The sequence below is a fragment of the Cydia strobilella genome, chromosome 10, assembly GCF_947568885.1.
Source record: "Cydia strobilella chromosome 10, ilCydStro3.1, whole genome shotgun sequence".
Lineage (NCBI taxonomy): Eukaryota > Metazoa > Arthropoda > Insecta > Lepidoptera > Tortricidae > Cydia > Cydia strobilella.
The window spans coordinates 2861354-2884751 of record NC_086050.1 but is presented as its reverse complement, the minus strand read 5'-3'; the positions used below and the strand labels follow the sequence as shown (position 1 = coordinate 2884751).

The 23398-nt window shown below is 35.5% G+C and overlaps 2 protein-coding genes across 2 annotated transcripts in view; both read left to right on the top strand.

Annotated features, from left to right (window-relative positions):
• The first annotated feature begins 5173 nt into the window (after nucleotides 1-5173).
• Nucleotides 5174-12980, top strand: LOC134744590 (PWWP domain-containing protein 2A-like). The gene is made up of 3 exons (XM_063678449.1): nucleotides 5174-5341; nucleotides 5431-6751; nucleotides 7783-12980. The coding sequence occupies exons 1-3, from the start codon at nucleotides 5190-5192 to the stop codon at nucleotides 7942-7944; spliced, it is 1635 nt and encodes a 544-aa protein (XP_063534519.1). The 5' UTR covers nucleotides 5174-5189; the 3' UTR covers nucleotides 7945-12980.
• Nucleotides 12981-14777: 1797 nt separating this feature from the next.
• The window catches only part of LOC134744722 (uncharacterized), a 35879-nt gene continuing 27258 nt past the window's right edge, over nucleotides 14778-23398 (top strand). The window contains exons 1-6 of the mRNA XM_063678641.1: nucleotides 14778-15268; nucleotides 15707-15777; nucleotides 16976-18835; nucleotides 19008-19090; nucleotides 19424-19484; nucleotides 20153-20339. Coding sequence (XP_063534711.1) covers nucleotides 14868-15268; nucleotides 15707-15777; nucleotides 16976-18835; nucleotides 19008-19090; nucleotides 19424-19484; nucleotides 20153-20339 — 2663 coding nt within the window. The 5' untranslated portion in view covers nucleotides 14778-14867. The remainder of the gene's footprint in view (nucleotides 15269-15706; nucleotides 15778-16975; nucleotides 18836-19007; nucleotides 19091-19423; nucleotides 19485-20152; nucleotides 20340-23398) is intronic.

Genomic DNA, 23398 nt, shown 5'->3' with positions numbered 1-23398 from the left:
TCGCCGGCGTGAGGACATTTTTTAGGAGGAATAATTAAAAAAAAACATAACTATGCTAGGAATAAACATTTATTTCTTATCTCCATCAATCACTGACTAAAAATTGTTTACAGTACAGCTACAGTGGTTGTAATTATCGTGAATAAAAAATATTTTGTTCACCTTTGCCGGATTTAAGCGCGATCGCTTAGCAGTCAAAACCATCCCAGCTACAGAAAACACCCTTTCACTGGGTGTACTTGTAGCTGGAATGCTTAAAAGTGACCGCGCCAACCCTGCAAGCTAAGGAAACATTTTTTTTTGTTCCCAATACAATATCGCCTACCCTGTTCGTTCTGCATATCAATGATATGTTATTTACTAACAATATTCATTGCTATGCGGATGACAGCACTGGTGATAGCTGTTATACAGGTCGTGCAAACGCCCCCCCCTGAGCAGGTGTCGGAGTGCAGGATGCGACTTGTGTCTGAGATCGAGACGTCCCTTGAATAGGTCTCCAAATGAGGTAGACGTAACCTCGTCCAGTTCAACCCTAGTAAGACACAAGTCTGCGCGTTTTCCGCCAAAAAAAACCCCATTTGTCACGGCGCCAAAGTTTCAGGGCATTCCCCTTACCACGGCTAAAAGTATCGCGATACTTGGTGTCGACATTACGAACGAAGTCCAGTTTCGTAGTCATCTGGAACAAAAAGCCAAACTGGCCTCCAAAAAACAGAGCCAAACAGTACTTCACACCGGGTCACCGACTTTTGTTATATAAAGTGCAGGTTCGACCTCATATGGAGTACTGTTCTCATCTCATCACTGGTCTGGCGCTCCACAATACCAGCTCCTTCCCCTTGACTCCATCCAACGGCGGGCAGTTCGTATTGTCGGCGATCCCGAACTTACTGTACAATGGGGAATGTTCCGAAGAACTTTTTGATCTGGTGTCATCGTCTCGTTTCTATCACCGCACGCACCTCCCGCCAAAGGAGCAAAACTCATCCTCACTTCTTAGACACATGGCACACCAAGAATAAGCGGGCATCTCGCTCGTTTCTTCCCAGAACGTGCAAAATGTGGAATGAGTTGCCTCCTGAGGTATTTCCTTTGCGCTTCGACATGGGATTCTTCAAGAAGCGGGTATTTAGGGTTCTCAAGGGTCGGCAATGCTTAAGGGCTCCTGTGTTGTTGCTTATGTCCATGGGCGACGATGACTGCTTCCCATCAGCCGGCTCGTCTGCTCGTTTGCTGACTATCACATAAAAAAACTAGTCAAGCCAAGCACTGCAATGAAGTGAGTGAGCCAGCGTTCGTTCTTTCACTTCACTCACGCGGCGTGATGGATAGATGATGCGGTGGGGATGGGGGTCAGTGGAGCGGGCGGGAGTGATGCATGCAGCGACCAGTCGCTAGCGCACGGAATGGCGACAGCGCATTGTTTGTTTTGGTCGGTTTGTTCATCATATTTATTCGAATTTCGAGGTCGGCGCGAAATTTTGAACGAATATAATATCTCCTAAACCGTACGTGGTGGCGCAAAAATAATAAAATTTTCGTTCCCCTTTATGCAACCCATAATTTATATTTAAAAAAAAAACGCAAAATTTAAAAAAAAAAATCATTATAGGGCTGTATCTCTTAAACCATGCGTCGTAGCGCAAAAATAATTTAAAAAAACCCCTTTAAGAAACCCGTAATTAATACTTAAAAAAAAAAAACAAAAAAAACCAGGAAAAAAAACTTTATAGAGCTGTATCTCCTAAACCGTGTGTGGTACCGCAAAAACAATAAAATTTTCGTTCCCCTTTATGCAACCCATAATTTATATTTAAAAAAACGCAAAATTTTAAAAAAAATCTTTATAGGGCTGTATCTCCTAAACCATGCGTCGTAGCGCAAAAATAATAAAATTTTCTTTCCCCTTTATGCAACCCATAATTTATATTTAAAAAAAAACGCAAAATTAAAAAAAAAACATTATAGGGCTGTATCTCTTAAACCATGCGTCGTAGCGCAAAAATAATTTAAAAAACCCCTTTAAGAAACCCGTAATTAATACTTTAAAAAAAAAAAAAAAAAACCAGGAAAAAAAACTTTATAGAGCTGTATCTCCTAAACCGTGCGTGGTACCGCAAAAATAATAAAATTTTCGTTCCCCTTTATGAAACCCGAAAGTAATATACAAAAAACACAATGTAAAAAAGAAAAAAAGAAAAAAAAAAACAATAAAAAAATCTTTATAGGGCTGTATCTCTTAAACCATGCGTCGTAGCGCAAAAATAATTTAAAAAACCTCTTTAAGAAACCCGTAATTAATACTTTAAAAAAAAACAAAAAAAAAACCAGGAAAAAAAACTTTATAGAGCTGTATCTCCTAAACCGTGCGTGGTACCGCAAAAATAATAAAATTTTCGTTCCCCTTTATGAAACCCCAAAGTAATATACAAAAAACACAATGTAAAAAAGAAAAAAAGAAAAAAAAAAACAATAAAAAAATATTTATAGGGCTGTATCTCTTAAACCATGCGTCGTAGCGCAAAAATAATTTAAAAAACCCCTTTCAGAAACCCGTAATTAATACTTTAAAAAAAAAACAAAAAAAAAACCAGGAAAAAAAACTTTATAGAGCTGTATCTCCTAAACCGTGCGTGGTACCGCAAAAACAATAAAATTTTCGTTCCCCTTTATGCAACCCATAATTTATATTTAAAAAAAAACGCAAAATTTAAAAAAAAAATCTTTATAGGGCTGTATCTCCTAAACCATGCGTTGTAGCGCAAAAATAATAAAATTTTCGTTCCCCTTTATGAAGCCCCTAAATAATATACAAAAACACAAGAAAAAGAAAGAAAAAAATAATAACAAAAAAACTTTATAGGGCTGTATCTCCTAAACCGTGCATCGTAGCGCAAAAATAATCAATATCCGTTCCCCTTTAAGAAGCCCCTAATTAAGATTTAAAAACGCAAAAAAGAAAGAGAAAAAAATCATTTTAGGGCTGTATCTCCTAAACCGTGCGTCGTAGCGCAAAAATAATAAAATTTTCGTTCCCTTTTATGAAACCCCAAAGTAATAACAAAAAACGCAATGACAAAAAAAAGAAAAAAAAACAACAAAAAAAACTTTAGGGATGTATCTCCTAAACCGTGCATGGTAGCGAAAAATAATCAAATTTTCGTTCCCCTTAAGAAGCCCTTAATTAAGATTTAGAAACGTAAAAAAGAAAAAGAAAAAAATCTATATAGGGCTGTATCTCCTAAAGCGTGCGTCGTAGCGCAAAAATAATCAACTTTTCGGTCCCCTTTATGTAACCATTAATTTATACAAAAAAATACGCAAAAAAAAATAGTTTTTTTTTATAGGGCTTGATCTCCTAAACCATGCGTCGTAGCGCAAAAATAATTAAATTTTCGTTCCCCTTTATGAAACCTCAAAGTAATATACAAAAAACACAATGTAAAAAAGAAAAAAACAATAAAAAAAACTTTATAGGGCTGTATCTCCTAAACCGTGCGTCGTAGCGCAAAAATAATCAAATTTTCTTTCCTCTTTATTCAACCCTTAATTTATATTTAAAAAAAAACGCTTTCACTAAACTGCTGTAACTCGGAAACTTAGAATCCACAAAGGGGACTTTACTAAATTATGACACATATTAAAGCCTGACCAGTAATATATGATCATTGTCAAGAGGGCGCTGTTCATTCTCATGTATAGGGTGACAGTTCAGTATAGTATGAAAAAATATTGTATTTAATGAACATCATCATCAATGTAATTAATGTTGCTTGCCACGGTTAAACATAACAAAAATCACAATAAATTGCGTCTTAAAATAAACTTAAAAAGTCTACTAAAAATCGAAACAAAAGTAATTTTTAAGTCGCTGTTGTGACATTCTCAATCAAAAGGTAGGTACCACTTTGTTGTTTACCATAAAGACGAAATTTGATTATATATTTATACAAATAACCTGTCAGAGAAAGTGGTACCTTTTGATTAGGAACGTCACAAATGTTGGTCAGTATGAGGAGTGCAGCCTACAGTTTATTTTTAATTATATTTATATACCTACTACGGTAAGATTAAGACAATGTAATTATGCCTACGAATGAAATAAATACACTGTATCGCAAAACTAAGTGGCGAGACAGCTCATAATGCCATCTCTTGGTTGGTCTTAACAAGGGTAAAGGAGATAGTATTAAGATCTCAGTCGCCAGCTGATATTGCGGCAAGTATAATAAGCACCCCACCCGCGTAGGTACCCTTCCCCGCGCACGCCCTTCTTGCTCAATTGAGTTTTATTTTGCCAGATAGTAAAAAAACCGTGGATCAAAATGACCCAAATTATGAATGATGTCTCAATGTGGTATTATAATATTGTAGACGTAAACTTAATAACATGAATTTTTTTTTGTGGCAGATACAGGGTGTTAATTAGAAAAAATTTTTTTTTAAATAAAAGCGGTGGATGAATTTGACACAGATTTGTTTGAATAACATATAACAATGTTCTGTAAAGTACAACACTTCACTTACCGACTCTAATATTTTTTTAGGCGTTTTAGGATCAATATTAGGTATTTATTAAATGCCATTATACCCGTGGATGAAAATGACACAAAATGCGTGTGTACGTCGGAAGCCACTTTGCCTTTACAGGGAAACAAAGAATTTCGTCTCGAATATTTTTTTTACAGAATGCTGATTGAAAAAAGAAATACCTAAATTTCTACCTAAGCAAATACCTAGGATGACACAAAATATTATTTTTAGGTTTAGTATATGGTCTGGAAACTATATATAAAAAATAAGCAACATTAATATTCTTATAACCTCAGAAGTTATTGGTACAGGTCTAAAGCTAGAGTGCAGAAAAGAAACGGTAAAATATTATCAATAGAACTAGATCTATTCATACCTATATTTTTATGTACCTATATTAACTGCAATTTACGATATTACCACTACAATATAAAAAGAAATGTTTGTTTGTATAGTTTTTCAAAGGACTGTCTCATTTCAAACATAGACAGAGAGTTTATTTACTGATAATTTGGTTTGACCAACTATATCTGTTCATCTAGATTTTTGGGTATATACCCAAAAATAATTTCATTTATTTTATACAGCTACATCACTAATACCATAGACATTTTGTTAAAACTCTATTGTCTATGAAATTATATTAACAAAATATGGCGGCTGTCGCTGCAACAGCCGATATGACGATTCAAAAGAATTCACAAATATTAGTGCATGTCGAGGAAGCGTTGGCTGATTTAATAGTGGTTTCTTACAGTTCAGAAAATAAGAAATTTCAAGGTGTACTTTTGGACTCTAACAAAGGGTTGGTACAGGCATTTTTACGACTTATTTGTATATCGATTATTATCGAAGGAAACATCATATTTAGCTAATTTCCCCATTATTTTCCAGTAATTTGCCTTTTGGAGTATACAGTCTCAACCCAGCGTTTTCCAAATCAACTTCATCCACCGATAATACCGATGATAAGCTACATTCCGCTAGTCAAAGATTCACATACCAAGAGCCCCAGTATGCGACCGAAAACCCGCACAAGCCTAAAAAGAATGGGCCCAAGGCTAAACCGCGGCAGAAGCAAAAGATGACGGTGCGATTGAGACCGCGGAAGGTCTTGTGCTCCAATTGCAAAGGCATCTGTAATGAGAACAGCGAAAACGTGGACGTGTCGAAAAAACGGAAGCTCGACTCCGATGACGACACAGTCCACGATAACATCGAGCCATCAAATTCCAGGAAAAAGTATCTCGAAGGCAACTCTCTCATACCAAGAATATCGCGTCTGCAACCGAGTGAGATATCTAACGCCATAAAAGGGTCCTCTAAAAACTCTAATAAGAGTAGTGAAAAGTCAAGTGTCAAGGTTGAAAGTTCACTTTACAGCCCCACAAAAGAAATGGCATTTGTTAGCGTACCCAGTGACAGTGAGAAAGATCCTAAGGAAAATGATCCTTCATTCACATCCATGTTCCAGAGTGCAAGAACATTAAAAATATGTTTCGGTGAAGGTGAAGGCACTGTAGTCAAAATACCGCCCATCACAGGAGACTACAATGAAGACTCTGGTGTGTCATGTGACATGGCTAAACCTTCCAAACCAGATTTAAAAGCTGCTAAAAAAGCATTGAAAAAAGCTAAAAAACAAGCCAAGAAAAACACCATTACAATCAAGACAGTAGTACGGAGATCACCTAAACATATTGGAGCTCTGTCTCCCCGTAACAATGTTTCCAATAGCCCTCATCCTGCTGTGGATCCCCTAGAAAAGAAACAAAAACACAAGGCAAAACATAAAAAGAAACACAAGTTCCAAAAGACCAGGGATGAAAATATTACTGAAAGTGAGTCCATTAATTACTTTAGTGATATTAAAGAGCACTGCCTAAAACAAAAGCTGTCTATAAGTCTGAGGAGGTTGAGTAGTAATTCTTACGAGAGACGGAACGAGCAGGATGTTGCAGAGAGTGGTTCGGACGATTGGGAAAGTGATTTGGTACCAAATTTCCCGGCTACAGAGATGGAAGGTGCTGGGGCGAGATTGGTGGGTGTAGCACCTGGTGATATAGTCTGGGGTAAAGTTGTAGGGTTTCCATGGTGGCCCGGGAGAGTGCTAAGCGTAACACCGACAGCTAGAGCCCATGTTGCATGGTTTGCTTCAACCACATCATCACTAATGCCATGTGACAGTTTGAGTCCATTTTTAGAGGATTTTAAGGTACATTTTTCATTTAGTTCTCATTTTTACAGGTTATTTTTTAATGCATTTACCTCGTATGATTCATCATCTTATTTGTGTCAAATTACGTCATTTACTTTCGTGGAACACCTAGAACAAACAGTTTTTTAACTTGTTTCGATCTCATTTCATATTTGTGTTTTGTTCTGAGCATAATAATTTTTCATCAGATGCATTTTTATTAATCCATACCTCTACTAACAAATGCAAAAGTAACTCTTTTTGATGGCCTAAACTATGGATTCGATTTTGTTCTGATTCTCTATAGGAATAGACAGGTTATTTCAGTATATAAAGACTTTAGAAAGGGGAAACCACATTGGTGAATCTGTAGACACAGCTGGTATCAATTCAACCTTTTCAAAGTACAAAGTGTCATTAGTAGTATACAGGGTGTTCTTAGCCTTTGGACAAAGCCGAAATGTACATATGCATTAGGGTATTTAGAATCAGTATACCAAGTATCATAACAACCGGTGTAGCGGTTACGAAGAAATTTAACAAATTACGATTTTTTACTTTGGAGCAGCCTGTATGTGTTAATAGCTCCTGAGGTAATAAATAGTATGAAACCATCTTGGCCTTATTGATTCTCTTTTTTATTTATGAAATTAATAAGATTCTGAATTTTGACAAATGTCATCATTGCCGCACATTTTCGAACAAGTTGTCATAAACACTGCCAATGGTTAATACAGTATGTTTCTTTTTGTTATCGATCATTGGAATTAATTTTTGTTTGAAAATCTTTTGTTCTAATTAAAAAAATACTAACGTTAGAGCATTTCTGAGCAGTAACCCTACGTGGGATTTCAGGGTTTGTCCAATGGCTAAGGTCACCCTCTATTATAATAAGTGCAAAGATAACAAACAGCTCAACATAGTAGAACAGCTGATATACCAATTAACTAAATGTAGATTAAAAACATACTATAATTGCTTTGTGCGCAGTACTTAACATAACTACGTAGTAGAATTACATAACCACACATTTGTCATATGTTTTTCAGATGCGTTTCAACAAAAAAAAGAGAGGAGCTTACAAAGAGGCTGTAAAAATGGCTACGATAGAAGCAAAGATGAATGAATCTCTAACGCAGGACCCTCTAGCAAGCCCCACGCAGTCCAACCTAGTAAACCAATCACCGAGGCCTATAGATGTTTTTTCGTAAAGTTGTGATGATATGGTGTACTGCTAAAATTCAATGTATGTGATATTTTTATTGTACTGCACAAAATTTGTAAGTTGTAAGTTTGACTGCGGAAATGTAAATACTGTTCTGGTCTTTTAAAACTATCAAGCCTATTTCACCAACTTGACAAATGGCTCCCTGTACATTTCTGGGTCAGTAAGTAACTTATATAGCATTGTTTACTTGTTGAACCAGCTTGTTGTTTATGGTGAATTGTCAATGTCAGTGTGATGAAACAGGGGCCAGGTTTTTCTTTGATGTAACGTTTCGAAAGCTGTTTATGTTTCAATTTTAAAAAAACGTACTGTTACGAAGATTAAGTTAAAAACTTCCTAAGATTACTTAGAATTTTACTTAGGGATATTTTACCGTTTGAACGCCGCGCCCATCATGAGCGGAGCGCCATCTTGAACCTTGTCGAAATGCACGAAGGTTGATAATGGGTTGTAGCCGCGCGCGTCATTTGACGTCGTTAGCGCTCAAAGGGTTAAGCTGTTTCAATGGCATTGCTATTACATTATCATGCAATAATGTGCTTTTTAATGGAATGACGAAAATTACTTTTCGTCCATTGCATTAGTCGTCATAGTAATATTGTTTGTAATAGTTACCTATTTATGTGTTTTGCTATTATTTTGACAGCAAATGTGATTGACAATTTGATCATTAGCCAACTTTGAAGGTTGTCAGAATACGATTTTTTTTATTTAATGCTACATTTGCAATATCATTCAGTTAAGTAACAATTGATTTTATGTTTAAATGAATAATTCAACAGGATAAACCGTAACCGAATACCCAAATTTTTATTTAGTGGATTATTTAAATTATTATGTAATGCTAAAGGTTCAATCACGAAGAGAAATCATGATTTATGTAACAATAATTAGTAAAAAAAAATTTATATATTTTTTTCCATTCAATTCAATCAGCACTAACAGCTAAACCTTACGTGCTAATTGGCTTACGTGCTTACGTAATAATAATCATTTTTAATTAATGTGTACAAAAATCTATATGTATTTGCAACTGCTGGGCAACAATTGAATTGCAAGGATGAAACCTAAAGCCAGGGACACACTAGGGGACAAATGTTTCGCGTCATGTGTCGGCGAAAAGTCCAGCGAATATACTATAATTAGTGATGTACCGACTAGTGATTTGGCCGACTAATCGGCGCTCAGGTGGCCGATTAGTCGGCCGACTAGTCGGCTAGTCGGCCGAATCCGTAATCATTACTTTCTCTATAAAGTTTACATAGGGATTTTCACTGCAATAACTTTGTCTTATTATGTAACACTAAACTCTCGCGTTTTGTACACATATTTAATGATATTAACGGGTCTACCGCGATAAAAATTCACTATTTTCTAGCTGGTCCAACAGCAAAAACCATTTGTGTCGCGATATTTATCAAATTACTAATTGAAAGATGTTTCATGCCGATGTAAAGACTTAACGACTGGTCGTGTGGAATAACAATTCAACTATTTATTACCATCCCCAGTGACCATAGGCTGTAGAAGCATTGTGCTCCGCCATTACTCATAACAGTAATAATTCCTCTGTGGCTTGAGTGATATATAATTTCCTTATGAGTCCCGCGTTTTGTAAGGTTGGTAGGTCCTACCTAGCAGCTTAATTAAAGACACCTCAAATATTAGAAATAAAATTACCTAAAATTCATATTACCTACTTTCGACATTGCGATAATAATAATTGTGTATGTACAAAACATTTCGTACGCAACCCAAATAGATATTTATCATTTGATATTCGCTGTTTATGTCCTGTTTTTTCTGTAATTAAGAATAGGCCGACTAATCGCCGACTACAAATGTGGCCGATTAGTCGGCTTTCCCGACTAGTCGGTACATCCCTAACTATAATATATTCGCGCGAATTATGTCGATAGCGACGTCAGACGAAGTCGTGCGACTTCGCGAAACTTCGTCTGACACACTGGCGACATGTGTCGCGTCCAGCAACGACGTCACGCCACTTCACCCGACGTCGCTGGCGATGGCGACACTTGTTGCGGGACATTGGTCGCCTAGTGTATCCCTGGCTTAGGTACTGTGGGAGTTTGGGTTACTAAACATTTACACATCTCTTGGTTATATCTTCATTTTTTGAAGATACTTATATTGTTTATCATTGATTTATGTTACAAATAGTTAAAAAGCCAAGAGATCTCACAAGTTAAAAACAATCTTAATTGTTATTTAATTATTAGTCAACAAATTTTTATTAGTGCTTCATAGTTATCTATTGTTTTACATTTACGATGCCTACTGGAACTTTATTACTTGTTTATTCCATAATTTCTTTATTTTGTAGCATTATCTTTGTTTTAGTTAGGTTTTTAAGGGTTATTCTCAGTAGTTACCACCAAAGAGATTGCTGTTTGTGGTAACTATACTAGTTTTTTTTTTCAGATGTTACTATTGGGGACAGGTGAGAGAAAAATTCTCAGTTGTTACCACTGGTGGTGGTAACTAGTTGGGAATAACCCGTTTTTAAGTAGTGATGTCTTGCCGCAAAGGCTATAATTTTAGGCAATTGTAATTTCGTGTAATTCAGTCCATGTAATTAGTTACTAGGTAAACATTGTTTATCTAATATGAAAATCCGTGTTTACTAAACTCTGAATTACTTGCGTGTTTTTAACCTTTTGACCAATTATATAATTTCCATTATTTTAAGTTAGTCTGTTATCAGTTATAATTAAACGTTTACTACCTAGAATTTTAAGTAAGAAGGCAGATGGTTTATCTAATAAGTGTGACAATCATACGAGTAGGTTAAAAGGTTAAATTTATGCCATTTATCACATGATTCCAATTTACAAGGGTGTGTGCATTTATGTACGAAATAAAGGCACTGTGATTCGTCTTTTAAATAAAATTAAATAAACATGTAACTATTTTACTAAACAACAACATAGTATGTTTGTTTAAACGTTAATGTAAGCAAATTCTTACTTGTATGAGAAGTTCTGCCAAAGAATGATGAAACATCACGGATGTCTTTTTAAGTAAGTGGAGTCACTCCACTGGAGTGCTTTTTGTGCAAACAAAACTGTAAAAAGTGTTTGTATCTTAACAATATAGGTGTGCAGTTTCTACACTAGACTACTTCAGAAAAAAATCACTGTTTTTCTTTTGTTACTTAAGGAGATTATTTTTAAACTATCGTGAGACATATTTCAAAATATTTTAATCACTACGGTTTCATTCACGGAGCACGGAAGTGCACGGAGTAGAGCCGCCGCGGACACTCGTGCCTGAGGAAGGACTTCCGAAGAGTATGAAACATGTCGCCAAAAGCGACTAAAAATAATAGTGAGTGAAACCGTAGTGATCTAAATATTTTGACATTATTTTTCGTTAGACAAAAAATAACGTTTGTTCAGTCATGCGAGGAAATATAAAGTATGAGGCCTATTGAGAAATACAGGTAGAGGATAAAGGTTTAGGCACTTTAACCAAGGCATTATTGACTGGTAAAAAGAGTCTGTGGGGACTAGTGCCTCTATTTTCTATATAGGCGCATTTACCACTATTTCGGATTTTCACATCTAGTGTAGATGCTGCTTTAGCGAATTAATATGTATCAATATTACAGGAATTTATAAGGTAAAAGCTGGGTTTTCCGTTGAATTTCACAATGTGTTCATATAGAAGGAACTTAATGTAAAATGTAGATAGTTTTCTATGGTTGATGCATTTGTTGTGTAGGTAATATAGGTATCACTGTAAAGTATTGTACAGTCAGTAGCAGATATAATGTGGTTCCTAATGTCCCGGACAAATAGTTTCCTGAGAAACGAAACGCTATTCTCTCTTCACTCTTCTATATTAGTCAAGCTCCTGACACTCTTTGATAGAGAAATATAGTCTTATTGCGATTCCTATAAGAGGAAAGAGAAAATAGTGTCATGCTGTGTCCTTATCACCGACCGGGTGGCATCATAGGTAGGAGGCGATGGCGAAATACCGAAATTTATAAGTTATTTTTAAATTTATTTATTTTTTTATAAAAAAATCCTATGCTGCCCAAATTTTATATGAATATTCTTTCTCTTACCCCCGGTCGCTAGGTGGCGCGTCTATAACTACTTGTATATACTATGTCTATGATGGTAGTGTGATACAGATGGCGTTTCGTTTTGTTTCTCTGCGAACGATTGTCATATTGGCTAGGCCCCCAGGAATATCTATAGATATACTTTTCATCATTAAAATTTAAACCTATCAATCGAAAAAACGTCTAGTGCTGAACGTAGTCCATCTCCACATCGACTTTATCCCTCGGTCGACATTCAAGAAACTCTATATTTGCTTTTGACTGTAAATACCTATATTTCTTTAACCATAGAGAAATGTGTAAAGAAAGAGTGATAACTCCATACATCAGTTTTCTTACCAAAACGCGCCTTATTTCGTAATCGACATCTAGCATCAGGTAGCGGAACTCTCAGTGATGCTACTCGTCAATAAATTAGCGGCAAACAAAAAGTCTGATGTGCAGAGTAACCGTAACTCTTTTTTCAACTCCTACGGTTACTCTGGTTATAATATTAGCTGAAAATCGTACTTTTTGTTTGACGCTACATCTAATCTCGAGAAGAAGTACTGAAGAGTTCCGCTACCTGACGCTAGATGTCGACTACGAAATAAGGCGCGAAAACTGATGTATGAAGTTACCACTCTTTCTTTACTTATTTTTCTATATGCTTTAAATCTACAAAGCAAACTAAAAATGTGAATTTTCTAATATTATCTTTATATGTAAGTAGTCTTGTATGTTGATTGGCATCTTATTTGTAAGTAAAACTATGTACCTATTGCAATCGGACTAGAGAAACGAGAAACCTGAAGGAATTCAATAAAATAAGCCATATACGCTTACCACTTCAATCTATATTTTAAACGAATATTCGAGATATATTTTATAAATAACTACGTCGGTGTTCATTCACTAGAATATTCAAGATATTCCAAAATAATTGAAAAATAAATAATTCTCGTATAAAAATGTGTTTTTATTTTAATTATTTACGAAAAACCGTAAGGGGTCGTCCAGAAATCATGTGATCGTTTAGAGGGGGGGGGGGGTGTAAGAAAAATATCACGAATGATCACGATGGGGGGGGGGAGTCCGAAGAGAAGACATCACGTGTAATTTTTTTTCAAAGCGGGAAAGCCAAAAAAATAATTATTATTATTGTGTGTGTTATTGTTTTATTTTACTTTAATTTAATTAATGATTATTTGAATGAATTGACCCCTAACCCGCATAAGATAGCTTCGAATTTTCATGAATACCTAGAGCAATAACGGGCATAATAGGCATTTTTTATTTTTTGCCATTTTAATATAACTTATATCTTGAAGCCCTTCAATCTATTATAGCCGTGACCGAAGTTTCTAAGTACACGTTTCCAGTAGCAACCCGTAGTAAATAATAAGAGGATCATTTCATGCCACGTTTCATGCCATGTTTTCACGTTAAGCGCCGTCAGTAGGGACTGTAGGGAGACACTGCTCCTTTCGGGCAAACTAAGATAATGACTTGAATTTTGACAACCCTAAATAGCCGAAAGGGATTGTGCATATATTATACTACTCTTTGGATTGTGCCCATGAAGGAAGAACGGGTCAGCATGATTCTCCCAGAATCACTGTCAAACTTCGGGTTTGTGTAGGAAGTGTCCTTGCTGAACGGTATAGGGTATTTGACTACTAGTCAAATCAGTTTCAAAAGGAGCCAAATCTTCATGTATGAAAAGTGTCCATCAAAAAAACAGTAATAAGGCGGCGCCACCATACACCGAAATACTACCAAAAACAACCTACGTAATTTGGTCGGGTTGTTTGTAAGGCATTATATGGTTCATGTTATACTCATGTCCCAGAGCCTAACTAGCGCCACCGGAGAAATTAGGAACTATTATTTAAAGCTGAAAGCGGTCACTTTTGCAACAATTCTGCCATAAGAGATTGGCATCCTTTCTATACCATCCATAGTTTCTTTTTTCGAACTGTCAAAACGATTTTGCTACTATGGAATTTATATGAAACACTAGCATGTAACGTCACAATCAAATACCTACTCTTTATAGTTTTATACGAGTTTTAAAATAGAAATTGTGTCTAAAAATAACTGCTGTCTACGTTTCTCTACGAATCTTCTGGTGCTTTATTTCATGCATGGTGTAAAATAATTTATTTTAAATACAGCCAAATACCCTATTACCATTACTTATTCTGTGGCGCCGGCGCGGTGCAAGGGTTAACTTTAAGCGGCTAACACATTACCGCACCCAAGGTCATTCTGTCGCCTTTTACATAGAAACTGGCGACGTTGGCGTCATACATAGATGGTCCTATAGAAGTGCTATAGGCGTGCGCCCGCGCCCGTGAGGGACCGAACATACGCACTGCGACAAAAATGATTGGTAGAGTTTATTGGTGGGGATTAGTTTGCGTCCGCACCACCCACTATGGCCACTATACTCTTTGGTACCACCTTATTTGATCGGACAATATAATTAGATTATCGAAAAATTGTTCCCGCCTGGACAGACCTTAAGGCCCCATTGAGAATGCCGATATCTCTTTCTCGCTCTTACTTATGGGTGCGTTACACACGCAACGCTTTTTAAGCTCTCGTGCGTATGGGGCCTAAGACTTTTATCAATGTTGCCATATTAAAAACGTCAATCTATCTTTGCTCTCATTGGCCAATGCTTCATAACGTTAATTTATTTTTGAATTTATCTGACAGTTTTGACGTAAGGCTTTTGTTATTATTTCTCTTTGCGAGTTATTTTAATTAGTTCAATGTTTAAAGCTATGTAAAGTGAAATATTTGGAATGATTTAAGGTTATTTCGATATGATACGCACATATAGATCGAAAAAAGATACTGGGAGTGGTTTGGATCACAAAGATGTCTTGCTTACGCTCGACGAGAGAAGTTCGGCTTTCGATGCCTTTTACATACAGAAATTAAAGCAAACTAAACGGGAACTATCATGTATGGGCTCATCCAGCCAGTATAGTACGACTTCTCAAAAAGTACGCAAGAAAAAGTATGTAAAACGAATTGTGAAAGAAGTGGAAAATGCTCCTAGGGAGTCCATGTCTCATTCCACCTATTTGACACCGGATAAGTCTATAAGAGTGAATAGGGGACAAGACTTATTCGATCAGTTGCTAAATACGTCTTCGGCTCGGCATTTAGAGCCTAAGGTGAAGGAAAAGGATGATTTATTTGACCAAGTTCAGGCTCTGAGGTAAGCAGTCACTTATCTGTAGGTAATGATAACTTGTTCTGATGCTGTGTACTGCATAATTTAGGTTCAAAAGTTTCAAACCAATTTTCATGGTTCAATTGTAGATCTGCATATTACCAATCAAATAAAATTTGTCTTATGGTGGGTTACAAAAGCAGAGATTGGATACTGGTATCTTTTGTATGGGAACAAAAACGGTATTTTTTCATTCTTTGTTAATTATTTGATTTCTAATTGGGCAATCTAATAATTCTAAGTCGTTTTGGAGTATAAAATAATTCTAAATATATGGTTATTTCGAAGTTTTTGCAAAAAACCGGTTCCAATCCCTGTACAAAAGTCCATGCATTACTTAACTATATTTTTAAAAAGTAAAACTAAGAATAAAAATCTGCATACAAAAAGGATCTCTTAATTAATTTGTTGCTTTTATTTTAGACCAACTAAGACTTATGCCAAAAAGAAAACCAGAAAAGTGAAGAAATACATCAATTCCAGTAGTGAAAGCGGTAAGCAATTTTTAAGTAGATAATCTCCTTTTGTACAGTCAGCAGCAGAAGTTGTTAAGCGGGCGAGGTGTTCAAAATTACCTTGACACACCCTTATTTTCTTAACAATAAAGTTGCGTCAAGATCAGTTTGAACACCTCGCCGGCTTAGCAACTTCTGTTGCTGACTGTACTATTAAGGTAAATGTGGAGAAGACCATACCGCCATCGAAACTGTCGATAAATACGTGTATTTGGGACAAGAGATAGTGACTGGAAAAAAGAACCAAACCAATGAGATCAACAGACGCGTACGACTAGCCTGGGCAGCCTATTCCAATCTCGAGTTTGCCTTCAAAATGAACCTTAAGGCCGAACAAAAAGCACGCATATTTGACCAATGTATCCTGCCTGTTCTCACTTATGGAGCTGAAACCTGGGTTTTCACCAAAGACATACTACGTAAATTGAGTGTGGCCCAGCGGGCGTTAGAGAGAAAATTGGTGGGGATCACATTGAGAGACCGTAAAACAAATGAATGGCTGAGACAACAGAGCAAAGTCAATGATGTTATAAAACGCGTAGCCAATTTGAAGTGGGAATGGGCTGGTCATATAGCACGGAAGACCGATTCGTGGAGCAAACGACTACTCGAGTGGCGACCATGGGGGGAAGAGCGTCCTCAAAGTAGACCCCAGATGCGCTGGGACGACGACATTAAGAAGACTGTGGGGAAACAGTGGCTCCAAGTCGCACAGAACCGCGACGAATGGCGCAAAATGAAGGAGGCCTACACCCAAAGGGTAGAAAAAGGCTAAAGAGAGAGAGAGAGAGAGTGGAGAAGACCATCTATAAGGGAAGATCATCTACAGGCTCTTTTGTCGCTTTTGCATTTGTACACATACTCCGTTAACAGGTCAGTAAAGCAGGAGTGAAGCTCTTAATTTCTGTGTCTGAGCTATATGCGGTTCTTTTCCACATTGGCCTTAGTCAAATGAAGTCTCTAAATTCTACGCGTGTTATAAATTTAAATTTTAAAGCTTGTATATTTGATTGGAGAGTTGAAAACTTCAAGACAAAATTGTCGGTTTAGGTTAAATATAAGCTCAATTATATTTTAGTGAATAACCGGGTCCACACAGACCGATCATACGCTCGAGGCAAATTCCTCGCGCGTACGATCGGTCTGTGAACCCGGCTAATGATGTTTTATTTTGCAGAAATTGATAAAGAAAATGAAACAAGCAACATTTCTACAAATACAACTGATATTGGCGCACACAAACTAATTATAGAGAAAGATATTCCTAGTAGTCCTAAGTTCCAGGATGAATCTATTAACAAAATAGTTCAAAACTTTTCTATATTTAACAAAATTAACAATTTAAATAGTTCCGGCAGTCCAGTTATATCATTCAATAAAATTGTGACTAGGAAAAGAACTAAGCCATCAACTCAACAATTACAGTCAACAGTTCTAGAAAAGTCAGTTTTAAGTAGCACACCATTTAAAAATATTAGAATAGCAACATCTATTTACAAGCTATCACCAATTTCTAAACTTAGTTGCGAGACAAGTCCAAATTATGGGACTATAACTGAAGAAAATGTTGTGGGGGATGATTTAAAGTCCCCTTGTAGTAAAAGACCAGTACCCAATGTTTTTAATATAGATAAAAGTGATGTATCAGATATTAGTGTATTAGAAAATAATAAGACTGAACAAGAATTAAATGATATCAAAGGAGAGGAAGAAAAACCAAGAAATATTGAGAGTCTAGAGTGCGTATCTATTCTTAGTGACAGCTCAAATGAATCTGATATGCATATTTCTTTAGGCGACTCTAAACCCAGTGAAGTATTCTTAGGATTCAGTTGTATTAATAATGAAGCTGATAAACTTAAAAAACTATATAATGAAATAATTGATGTTAGTAAACTAGATGACGATTCTATGATTGTAAATACAAGTGTTTCTATGAATGATTCACAATTAGATGTATCACTAGGCGGATCTAAGCCCAGTGAACCATTTTTCGGCTTCAGTGTTTGTGAACAAAATGATAAAACAGTTAACTCCAGTCAAACTTCCCATAAAACTACTGAAACAGATGAAAGTAAAAGCAGTGTATCTATGGACTCTCAAGATAATGCATCTTTATATGATACTTGCAGTAGTGATAATGAAGGCATTAATAATACTGAATCAAAAGAAGTAGTCAAAGAACCTGTTATCAGTCTTACAAAAATGAATGATTCAGTTTTCTATAAGTACTATGACAAAATGTGTACAAATTTGTCAGATCAATCTGCTGATGAAGAAATTGTTGAACAAAAATCTAGAAGTAGTCAAAACCATAATTTATCCAACAATAATGATATGGATGAAAAGAGTGAAAATTTAGATTCTGATGACTTTTCCAATCCAGATCAACATTTAAAGGCAAAATGTGATAGTTCAAATACAGAAATTGATGAAGACAGCGTTTCACCACAAGAAACTGACAATGAATCAGATATATCCATATCTGACGACTTGGAATCTAACAGCAATGATGATGGTGAAGTCAGATGCTTTGTCAACACGAGAAGAAAAGTTACGATAAAAACTAATTCTACCAAATTCAGCTCAAATGATTGTAGCAGTGTTAGTAGTGAATGTAATATGACTGTACTTAGTAGAAATAAATTGATTATAAATAGTCCCGATAATATTAAAAAAGATGAAACCGTGTTACAAACTAAAGAATGTATTGAGAAAGAAGATGTAAATACCTTGCATGAAGATGCAATTAATTTAGATTCTGATGAAATAGAAGAAACTAAAGATGTATATAGACAATCTTTTGTTACTACTAGAAAGTCTTCCAGGAAATTTAGTGGAATTCCAGACAGTCCTGTAGATAAGCCAACAATAGTTCTTCAACCAGGCAAAAAATGGGAACGATCTCTCAGTATCTACAGAAGAATGACTATGTTGAATGATCATTTTGATAGATCTGTTTTAGAAGAAGAGCCTTTAAACAGTAAAGGACGGAAATACAGGGAGAGTGTTATCAATACAATGGAAATGCAAGAAGGTAAATATATTCTTAACTTTTTTGAATTTCAACTGTCAACAAACTAAGAAAAAAAGTTATTCATTCACGTCAACTTGACACATCCAACCAAAGTTTCAGTGTAATGTCAGGTTGGTAATTTATTGTGATTATTTTAAATTAAATTTGATTGCAATTCATTTTGTTTTTTTAGGTTCCCTACACAATGAATCAATCAGCAGTCGCCGAAGTACTCTTGTGGCTAAACCTTGCAGATCGACCATAGTGCTCATAAGAGTGAGTAGTGTTTAAAAATGTTTTTTTTTTTTCATATATATATATAGTAGCAGCTCTGAAAAATCACGCAGGACTACTCAGATTCCAAAGCAGCTTTATCAGTTTAGAAAAAAAAATTGGTTTTTTTTATGACACGAGGATTATTACGTTCTGACGTTATTATATTTTGCATTGTCAAGAAATAAGTTAGTAATGTGTGTTAATGACCTAAACATCACCGTATTGTTAAAGAGTGTGCAGATCATTTGACACATTTGAACACCTCGCCCAGTCAGTCACTTCTGCTGTTGCTGACTGTACCTAATTATTTACTTCAATTGCACGTTTTTTCAGGAACCTAATAATGCTCGAGCAAGCATATGTAACAATACTACACTATATGACGACCTGAAAGGTAATTAAAATTATTTATGTGAATTCTTACAAATTTATACCAGATACATATTTAAGAAATATCTATCATAACATACTTTGAAAACACGCAAGTTTATATTATTTTACTATGGTAACATTGGCGAGCGGCCATTGGTCCGTGGTCCGCATCACCCGTCCCGCTTCCGCTACCTTTCTCAACCGCTACACGGCACCTCGCGTCCCCGCGGAGCCCTCACCTCACCACAAAACGGCTTCGTCGCGGACGGGAGACGCTAGTCTTTGTCCATACGTTTTAATTTTTTTTATTTTAACTTGCGCAATTTCCACGTTTTGTAGTGCGATAATCTCTATTACAGTAATAGTGAATAATAAACTTTTGACAAGTGCAAATCGTTGTTGTTGTACATAAATCAATTGACTTTGACTGCCATTCATTATCCCTAACGGGATAAAAGCTTGGTTCTGCGCCTTTGTTCGTTAAAAAGTGTCGAAAGCCAAGTGCATGCATCTTTTCCTGCAAGACTCAGGTTAGTAATTAGGGTATATAATTACAGAAAGAGTGGTTTTGAGTGGCATGTTCTGGTTTCTACGTAATACGATTACGCATAGGGAAAGTCCGTCATGCCTACTTCCTTGTGTGTCACGCGTGCGATGCTAAGTACCTTAAACAAATGCTCATGTTTTTAGGTTTCCTCAGCGACGATTGTGATGATACCGTTGTCGAACTATCGAAACTGTCGATTGTCGACTCTGACCACGAAGTCACAGTGGTAGAGAATCTACATGAAGATCGTTCGACGACCGCGAGGGACTACGTTCTGAGGCGCTGCAACCAAACGGAGGCGATTCTGTTTGATGAATGCTATCCAGATACGTAAGTACACAAACTGTTACTATTTACGCCCTTTTGCATCGATGTGCTTAATGTGTTTTACTTTCCCCGTTTCACTTGGGAGTGATGATGGTAGATTGTTTTGCAATACGTCGTTATGTAGGTGTAGTATAAACATGCTCTCAAGAAATCTGAGGTTGTTGGACAACCTTAAATAACTTGTCTACCTACCTACTTGATAAATAAATAAGTAGGAATAATTCCCGAATATCTGTGTCACTACACACTTCAAGATGCTAACGATGATCTCTGTCTAAGCATCCATCTCTTCTAAGAACCCTGTTTGATAATTCACATGTATCTATTTGCTGTAACACACATTTTTGAGTGAACATGTATATTATTGTGTATTGTTAGTAAATACAAATGCTACTTTCTCCAAAAGGCGGCAATGTCATATGTTCATGCTTGAATTTTGTATTGTCCTTCATTATTTGGTTCATGTTTCTGTTCCATTCATTGTTATTGTTAGTAAATTCGTTTTGCCACTAATTTGAATGTAGAACATGAACATAATAACTTTCACTACAACTTTATTTCATCATTTAGCCATATATAAAAAGTTCACTCTGACATCGTTCATGAATTTAGGTCACTAGTGTGCAAATTCCAAGCCGTAATAGCTTTCCGAGAAAGATTAATCCTCAAAACACTCATTGTGACGGAATTGAAACAATGAATTACCTAGTTGCTGACATAACTTGTTGTTAATGTATGTATTTGGTACAAAACAGGCGGTTAATTACTTGAATCCATTGGCTAATTAGGTTTGCCATGCTTGTTATTACAAAACTAGAGAATAATATTCCCAGACGAGATTATGTGAAGTAATAATTAAGTAAAATAAAGTTCATTACGGCATTTAGGTAAAAAAAAATTGAGGTTCTTAGTTCCCGGCATGTTTTTTCTTAAGGATCGTTGATCCTTCGTAAATCATCAATTTATACAATTTGTAACCTAATTACGAGGAAATCCAAGAAATATCTGCATAATAACATCATTGACGAGTTGTTTGTGATCAAGATAAAATTAATAACATAGTTACATTGTAAATTTTTCAATACATAACCTAGTTAGTTCAGCCTTGTAATGACAATAAAAATGTTTGCACCTAACTAGGTCAAAGTTGCTATAATAGTTATATTACATTGATTCTTGTTTATTATAAAAAAATATTGTATTTGTCACTTAGGCTTCCTGCTAAATCTACAGGTCTATTGTCCCCATACAGCCTATGTTGTGTCTCCTTTGTTATGGTGACATCATGATGGTTATATCTCTCTTTTTGTCTCTAAATTCCTTTTTTACACGACTGCCCAAAAAAGGAGTGTCTTGTTTTCAGAGTTCATGTTTGTATGTGAGTTTCTTTATTCCACCATAACTTCTAAATGCCTTAACCGATTTGGATGTATGATATATCATTAGAATCCTTACGTCATCCCGGGTGACATAGGCTATATGACGTCATAATAAAATCAACATGGCAGACGTAATACACAATAACGCGCGACATTTGGAAAAAAATAACTTGCAATTTTATCGAGTGGGGTATCAAAATGAAGAGCTTTGAGAGACGATTAAAATTCCGCAGTCGTGTTTTTAATTTTTTAATTAATTTATTATCGTTAAGATTAACAGAGGCGTAATAGGCTCCTAGTTTTTTTAAAATGTATTATAAAGAGCTTCTTTATAAATGACCTTTAAAATTTAAAATGGAGAACTTTCGTTTTTAAAGGGATTATTTCTATAAACAAAACTTTGATATGATATCGATATGCTATTGCAATTAAAATTAATTCAAGTATAGCTCTGTCTTGTTTTTGTTATTGTAAGTCAGCTAAAATAGTTTAGACAAACTCAGCCGATGTTAGCATAGGTTCATTGTAGTTTATCCTCAGCGTACCCAGACTTAGGTGAAAAAACTGTGTCAACAGATGAGTCAAACCTTCACTATCGTCTTTGTTTATCCTGTATTTCGTATATTGCGTGGTATGGGTTTTTCACACATTATTTGGAACTCTAAAGAATTATCTGAAATATCTGAATTATTTGACCTGAGCTAAAGAATTTGGCATGACTTGGGCTTTTACTGTTAGTAAAAAAATTACTCTGGTGCGCTATGCCATTCATTCATAATGTGTCCATGCAATTTTGCAGCTTGCTGTACATTAGAAGCGTTTTTTTTTTTTCATGAAACTCGAGAGTTTTTTTTTATTAACCCTAGACTCCAGTTCCGTTCACATTTTCGTTCTAATAAAAAAAAAAAAACAATAATTTGCTTTCTAGTCTAAAATCTTTAAAAAATATTAAAATAAATAGGTAAACATTCTTCGATTCCGTTTGTACCTTCTATCCCTTCTATGTATTCCTTAGAATTATTGGCCTATGTTATACCGACAATAGAACATTTACGTTACGTAAACCTTACAAACTACTAACGAGTTCTTTACATTTATTGTTCTCTTTATCATCAATCTCGTAGCTTTTAAAACGCTCATCCAAGCATAGACAGTGTGCATTCATCACTTTCATTAACGGTGGGTTGAAAAAGGATGGAAACTCGTAATGTCGTTAACACCTGTTCCCGTTTACATTTTGAGAGGGAAGCGAACCATAAAGCATTCATTTCTATTGCATATCTCTCTACGCTTTTTGCCTCTAAACCGGAAAAGGGCGTATTATTTGAATATCAAAGGGTAATTGTCGGTTCTTAATGAAAAAAAAAACTGCAATGTATTCTCTGAATCTATGGTAATTAAGGGTTATTCGTCATTATCGTTTAATGTTACAACACTTTCAACAACTTTCAAATAATTTCACATGATGTATTTTTTGTTTCAACTTTTCTAGATTGAAAATTTTGTTTCATCCCATATTTTTTTCTAATTCGCTACTTTTTTGGTAATTATACGTAATTTTTAGTTAATGTTTATGACCGTCTAAAAATAAGGATAATAATCTTTAAAAATATTGCTGATATAAATATCATTTATTCTGTTTTTTCTCATTCTGTAATCTAGCAGTAACAAGTAGAAAATACA